This window comes from Aplysia californica, unplaced genomic scaffold (assembly GCF_000002075.1).
Source record: "Aplysia californica isolate F4 #8 unplaced genomic scaffold, AplCal3.0 scaffold00251, whole genome shotgun sequence".
Taxonomy (NCBI): Eukaryota; Metazoa; Mollusca; class Gastropoda; order Aplysiida; family Aplysiidae; genus Aplysia; species Aplysia californica.
In genome coordinates, this window is record NW_004797521.1 from 440,418 (window position 1) to 447,937 (window position 7,520).

Genomic DNA, 7,520 nt, shown 5'->3' on the forward strand with positions numbered 1-7,520 from the left:
CATTCTCCTGCTAACATCCGTCTTTGTCCAGATTCTACGAGCCCGGCGTACCGGAGATCTCGGGAAACGGGGCTGGTGGAAGAACACCGTCCATAAAGTAGGACATTTGATAGGCAAGCGAGATCAGCCAATCAGCGGACAGGAGAGTGAAGACAACAGACCTGTAGTTATCCTGGCTGCCAAACAGCCCGCTCCCTAAAATTAAAGCGATGCTGTGACGTATCACTAGGGCGGCGAAAAAAATGGATTAAAGAAAATGCATTTTAAAGTGTTGTCTGCTCGCTATTTTGCTATTGTCGTTGTTTAAAAAAAAGTTGATGTTGTTACTATTGCAGTTACTGCTTTTGTTGTTATCGTTGTTATCGTTGTTGTTTGTTGTCTTCATTTTAGTTGTCCCCATTTGTATGGTTCGTGTTAAGTTTGTATATTGTCACATGACGTGTACTGTAAAAGAACCTATACAAAAAACGCCATCGTTCTTTTCACAAACAACTCATTTTGAACAGTCTGTACGTAAGAAAATGTCTGCTATTAATTGTCGCCCCTTTATCAGACTCAACAATTAGGGGATGCTGCTGTTTAGTGACCAAGTCTCTCGCAAAATGGACTGTATCTCAATTGGCGACGTCAAACGATAGGACATAAACTGCCTCCACTTCTTGCATCATTCACTAGTCATCCCACTACGCTTCTCATTCTCTGCAACTCTACCCCCCCCCCCCTAAAACAAGAGAGCAATTATGGACACCTCCCCAAAGAAGAATAACAGTATGGAATATACCACAACATTCGCTCCAGGGCCTTTTAAAAAATGTACTTTGTATTTGTTTTACGCCCCCATCAACACATATCTGATCATCTTGGAGGCAAGTCTTAACCGTGTCTGCCAGGGTGAACCCGGACTGAGACGTATACGATGTCCTGGCAAAAAGACCGAGATGCTCTATAAATAAAGGTTCTTCCCTGCGAAGAATCGAACTCAGATCTTCGGCTGGTGACGATGAAGTGCTCAACAACTACACCACACACCCACTCCAAGGAGAAAGTGAAAAGAAGACTTAATTCAAAATATCAGAACAGACTTTTGTATTTGAGGTGGTTTGCTGCATCGTTGTTTTTATCTTTACCAGTGGCACCAAGGGGATATTATTATCATATATCCCATTCAGGTTCGAAGTGGCTAGACATCTTCATGAACTAAATTGTGGGACAGATCATTTGTGGCGGTCATTTTGAGGTACATAATTTAGTCCCAACTTTAGACAATTTTAACAACGGCATTACTTCATTATCTATGATCCACGTCTTGTCGATTTCCTTACACGCATTAAACTAGATCTGGTAGAATCAGGAGGATTGGCGGGTGAGTGCACATGGTATCTGTTTAAATGACAACTAAGTTCCTCTGACAAAGAAACAATTTAGGAAGGGCATTTTTGAGTTCCAAAAATTACAGACCCCAGAATATGACTCAATGAATTTTCCCAGTGGTGCTCAGGGTGTCAATGATCTGTTAGCGGTCTTTATCGTAGAACTCAGCATACATGAGTTCAATTTCCGAGTAGCCAGGTTTAAAAAAATCAAGTATCTCAGTCTATCTGCTGGGAAATTGTAGCCCTCTCAGCCAGGGTTGGCTCTCGCTGGCAGGGTCAAAGCAGCCCACTATGACCCAAATTGTGCCCATAGGGAAATGAAACATTTATAACCGTTTTTGCTTTGGTAAGTGACGGAGCTCGCAACTGCATAAGGTCATATGAGCGCGCGGGACACATTAAACATTTTCAGTTGGTAGGAAATTTTGCCCGGGTGGCGACCGAAGCCTTCTCTTATCGATTTTAGACCACCAAGGGATCTTTAGCGTGCGCAACTTGCACACGAGTCCTCTGAGATTTTTCGCCCTTGTCTGAGAAGGATAGATGTAGATCTTTCCTACCAGAAGATCAGGGGTGTGACTGAAAGTCAGCAGTAAGAAGGAGCCAAGGAGTAGCAGTAGAAAGGCTGCAGAAAGACTCAGGAGCCCAGAGGAGGGGGCAAAGAGGTGAGGGGTGGGGGTAGAAAATGGGGACGAAAGTAGATGACAGAATATTGCTAGAGAGCAAGAAAGGAGGCGAAAGGAGATGATTTTAGAGAACAAAATTTTTCTGTCGCTACCCGGATTCGAACCCGGGACCTTTGAATGAGAGGCTAACACTTTAACCTCTAGACCACGAGAGCCGCCTCATTTATAACCAAAAGCCTCCCCTTGTACAATTAAGAAATTGGGATATTATTTCTACGAACAAAGGAAAGAGTCTGCTTTAAAGCAGAACACAATTTTCACTGAGCCTCAACCCACATCTTAAAGTCTCTTTAGAGAACACATTTTAAAGCAGGAGACAGCTCAACCTATTGTGCGTTTTGTAGAATAACTAATGGTTCTTTTAAAACAGCGAAAACGGTACTTCCCTCATGCTAAGAATGGGGTGAAAAACAAGGTAAACGTGTCTCAAATGTTGTTTTTTAAGGTTGGTTATGATCCTTATGTATTGAATGAGTTTGGGAGTCTGCACTTTTAAGAGAGAAGGTTTTTTTCTATTCCATTCTCTTCTTTTTTTATATTTTTGATAAGTGTTTTACGGCGCTCGCAACTGCATAAGGTCATATGAGCGGCGCGCGGGACACACCTAACTTTTTCAGTGGTAGGAAATTTTGAATTTTTCCCAGGTGGCGGCCGAAGCCTACTCTTATCGATTTTAGACCAACAAGAGATCTTTAATGTGTGAAACTTGTACACGAGACCTCCGAGATTTTTCCCCCTTGTCCGAGAAGGCTAGGTGTAGATCTTTCCAACCAGAAGATCAGGGGTGTGGCTGAAAGGCAGCAGTAAGAAGGAGCCAAGGAGACGCACTGGAAAGACTGTGCAAAGAGTCAGGAGCCCAGAGGAGGGGGCAAAGGAGGTGAAGGGGTGAGGGCAGACAGTGGAGACGAATGCAGACGACAGAAAATTGCTAGAGAGCAAGAAAGGAGGTAAAAGGAGATGATTTTAGAGAAGAAAATTTTTCTGTCGCTATCCGGATTCGAACATGGGACCTTCAAATGAGAGGCGAACACCTTAACCTCTAGGCCACGAGACTACTCTCTTCTGAAACATCCTCCTCTCATCGTGGTGCAGAGCCATCAAACGCCCTGCCTGCAGAATGACATTGCAGTATGTGATAGTTATGTGTATCAAAGTTTTATGCATCACAAACACATTCTAGATTATTCAAGTGGCTGGCAGCTTCAGCACAGGCTCAGTGGGACATACCGGCGTCTGTGGGGTAGCTGTTAGCCGCCTTGCTGTCTCATATAGAAGACCCTACTGCGATTCTCTAGTGGGACATTTTTTTTTAAAAATTGAGAATCTCGGTCCTTCTGATTTGATGTTGTGTCCCTCTCAGCCCGGGTTGGCCCTGACAAGCATGGTCTTAAGCACGCTTCCTAAATGATGTAAATTGTGACGGTGGAGTTGTAAAAATACCAACTTTTAAAAAATCGGTGGGATACAGCAATGAGGTTCCGGGCGAGCCATTTTGCTTATTTTGAGACGCTGATTCCGAATATGAAATCAGTTTTGAGATGCGATAATTATTTTTAGAATATTGTGCCCCATGTTTAATCCTGGCAAATTTTAAAGTGATTATACGTCAGAACCCGCAAGCCCCACGATCTTGACAGCAGGCACGATTAAGTCTGGGGCAGTTTTGTCCTAATGCGGTAGGCGGCTATATTTCTCTATAATCACAGACGATATTACCCCGGGACTGGGATAGTCCTGTCCCACCGATTTTGTAGAAATTCACAACTGCTCGGGACTCAAATCGACAAGAATGTCCCGTCCCAGTAAGTGCGGTACATTACAATCTAATTCAAAGGTGTCAAACTCCAGGCGGGTCTGTCCCGGGATAAACAGTCATAGTGCGGTAAAAGCCCCTTTTGGATTTTGAAACCTTTGAATCAGAGTATAATGTACCGCACCTATTACGACACGACATTTTTGGTGACATTTTTGGAATGCATTTTAAAATTTTGTTCTAGAGGTAAATGAGTGATACATTATATTTGTAGCAAATAAAACAATGTCAAAAAGTTTCCGATGTTTGTGCAGAGTACATGGTCATCCGCTCTGCATATCTGCGTTATACAACTTTGTAATTTTCACATTCCTGGGTTGAAACTCATTTAACAAACGAACAAATTAATGAAAACAAAGGGGAGCAATCACAGAAACAAAAGTAAAGCAATTAGAAAGCTATAACTATTTTATCCAGTAAACATGACAAAAGAACTCTGGTTATTTCTCAGTCTTTATTGCCTTCAATTCATTTTCGACGTAGCGATCAACACCAAAGTCCACAAGGTAATGTCCCTACAGTTGACAAAGTCAGTCGGTCGGAACTGTGGCTTTTACTCTGTTAGAAGAACCACAATAGGGTCTGTGGCTTGAACCTCAGAGTCGGCTTTCTGGTCTCTCTTGCCCAGCAAAGCTGCGCCAGCCCCACTGACTACGCCGTCGATGACGGAGTCGCGATGTTTGGTCCACCAGCTACGTTTTGCCATTTCGTCACGGGTCGTTTGTTTGGTCTTAGGGAAAGAGATAAAGAAGAATAAACGAAGAGGAGGTGGATTGGTTGTAAAAGTGCAACAATATAGAAAGAGTGGGCTGGGGAAAAGAAAGACAGACAGATAGACTTGAGAACCATTTACATCTAACATTTTTTTTGGGGGGGGGGCTATAACAAATTAAACACAGACACACAGACACACACATACACACACACACACACACACACACACACACACACACACACACACACACACACACACACACACACACACACACACACACACACATATATATATATATATATATATATATATATATATATATATATATATAACTAGCTGGGCCCCCTTTCGATGAAAGGAATGATCGGTGCATTAACATCAACTGAAAGTCATTGGCCTACTATATTTACACTCTACTGGAATGGAGCAATACATCTTGAGAGATACAAAAAATTAGAAGGTCTAGATCTCTACTCTCAAAACAAAATGCACCTCGCGAAATGTCACTGTCGGCACTTCTGCTGTGAAGGACAGCTATGCAGATTTGTTTCGTTTCTCAGTGGAATAATCACAAAGGCCAAAGGAGGTTGGGAACTTTTTGTCAAATATTTTTTTCTAAATCCAGGAAATGGGCTCTGTCATGGGGACCTATACATTTTTTTGGCAGGTACTTGCCAACTTCCAACTCTGTAGCTGTCGTAGTTTTATAGGAAAAATGACACATGTGTTTCCAAGTTGCAAAATATATAATAGATTTATATATATATAATATAAGGGTGTCCAAATGAAACTTGAAAATGTACTCACCCAATCATTGTGTTAAAGCTTTGCACTACAACCCACTCATGCAGCATACCCTTTTAAAGCTAAATAAATTATGCATCGGCTGACACATTCATATTTCATTTACGACAAGAGTTGCCCGAGAAATGTTCACTCCTTTACAAAAATCATACTTGGCAAAATTCTGCATCAGATGACACACTAATTTTTCATCTACGGTATATGGTCACTCATAAAAGACCGGGCCAAATCAGACTTGGCAAAATTGTCCGAAATCAGAGAAACGCAATGGTGTGTTCGCGCGTGTATTGAGGTGCATCAATATTGATAGAATGGGCATACGAGATTGCATATCAAATTAAATGCTTTAATTGAACTTATTTACCATCCAGTATTGAGGGCGATATCGATGTATACCAGAAACTTAAATTTATATATCCTAGACTGGGCACTGTCATGGTGCCACTCTTTGCTCTCCATTATGCAAAGCGTGTGCACCATGGGCGCACAACATGAAATAAAGAGTAAAGCACTTCTCTCGCTTTTGTAGAGTGCACCAGCATACTTTCTCTCCCATTTTTTTTTCTCTTGGTTGCAGGATATTATTATACAAGTCTATGGGATATACAATGGAGGTTGTCGAAAACGTCTCAAGTGTGGTGCTATACCAGAACAACAACAGGTTTGGGTACCTCGTCTCTCTTGCCGAGCAAAGCTGTAGTCGCCGCAGCTGTCGCTCCTTTGATGATCTCGTCTTCATGCTTGTGCCACCAGCTACGTTTTCTCAAGTCGCTGCGCTTAGCTCGCTGAAGCTGGGGGTGGGGGGTGGGTGGGGTTGGTGGATATATGATATTATATTGAGAATTATACAAAGACAAGAGAGAGAGAGAGAGAGAGAGAGTGAGAGAGAGGGAGAGAGAGAGAGAGAGAGAGAGAGAGAGAGAGAGAGAGAGAGGGGGGGGGGGGAGAAAGAGAGCGAGAAGAGCGAGAGAAGAGAGGAGAGATAGATATATAGATAGATAGAAAGAGAGAGAGAGAAAGAGAGAGAGAGAGAGAGAGAGAGAGAGAGAGAGAGAGAGAGAGAGAGAGAGAGAGAGGGGGGGGGGGAGAAGAGGGAGATTTTGTATGTTATTGTACTGAAGTAATGTATTGCTTGAAAAGTGACAATGATAGAAAAAGCATAATAATCATGTATAGTTTGACAATGGTCTCTTTAAATACAAAGCAAAATGGGTGAGCTCACAAGGGACCAGTTCTCGGACGTTAGCATTGAAACCAGATCAAATTAAAACCAAGCCTCTAAACAAAAACATTGAGGAACAAGGAACTGCCTTGGTAACAAGGTAATCCTTCTTTCTGACTTCATGACGTATGAACAAACGCACGTACGTATTTGTTTAAACCCGCGTCTGTGGTGTAGTGTATTAGCGCTTCTATGTCGCACGCAGGAGACACGATTTCGATTCCCGAGTGGGGAGGATTAAAAAAAAAAATCGAGTATCTCAGTCTTTCTGCTGGGATATATCCCTCTCAGCCTGGGTTGGCTCTCTAACAGGCAGGATCCGATTCCCGCGTAAAAGTGATTATTTTTTTACTATAAAAAACCCACCAACATAAAGAAAAAGATAGTATCTATTTAACTTAGCAAGCAATATGTGGGAGATTGGTGTAAGCTCTAGTGTGGTTTGCTCCTTCTTTCTTTTCAAACCTTTAATGTCCTTATCTTTCCTCCTTTTTGTGTTAGTTACTCTCTTGTTACACTTCTTGTCTTCGGAACTTATACAATCTAATTGTGGTGCATGTGCCGTAAAACGTTCTACCAAAACAAAACAGCAAGTAATACCCGAACGACAGAGTTGAGAGCCCGTTCGACATCGTCGTTTTCATCATCACCGAGGACGTAGATAGTGGGCACGTCATCATCGTCGTTTGTGGCATCGTCTGCTTGTGTGTTTGTCGGCTGTGATGACGTAAAGGTCAAGGTCACAGCAAACGACAGGAAGAGGAACACGAGGATTTTTGGAGAGTCCATGACCAGAATAGCTGTCTTCTTTCTCTGTGAGGAAGGAGAAGGCGTTGTGATAAATCGATGAGAGAAAAAAATAAAAATAATAATTGAAAACACACACGCTCGTAAACACACACACACA

The 7,520-nt window shown here is 42.3% G+C and overlaps 1 protein-coding gene across 1 annotated transcript; it reads right to left on the minus strand.

The window, feature by feature from the left end:
- Window positions 1-4,307: 4,307 nt before the first annotated feature.
- LOC101855109 lies at window positions 4,308-7,426 on the minus strand. The gene is made up of 3 exons (XM_005100549.3): window positions 7,214-7,426; window positions 6,063-6,182; window positions 4,308-4,602 (listed from the first exon to the last, which is right to left on the minus strand). The coding sequence occupies exons 1-3, from the start codon at window positions 7,400-7,402 to the stop codon at window positions 4,426-4,428; spliced, it is 486 nt and encodes a 161-aa protein (XP_005100606.1). The 5' UTR covers window positions 7,403-7,426; the 3' UTR covers window positions 4,308-4,425.
- Between the last annotated feature and the right edge of the window lie 94 nt (window positions 7,427-7,520).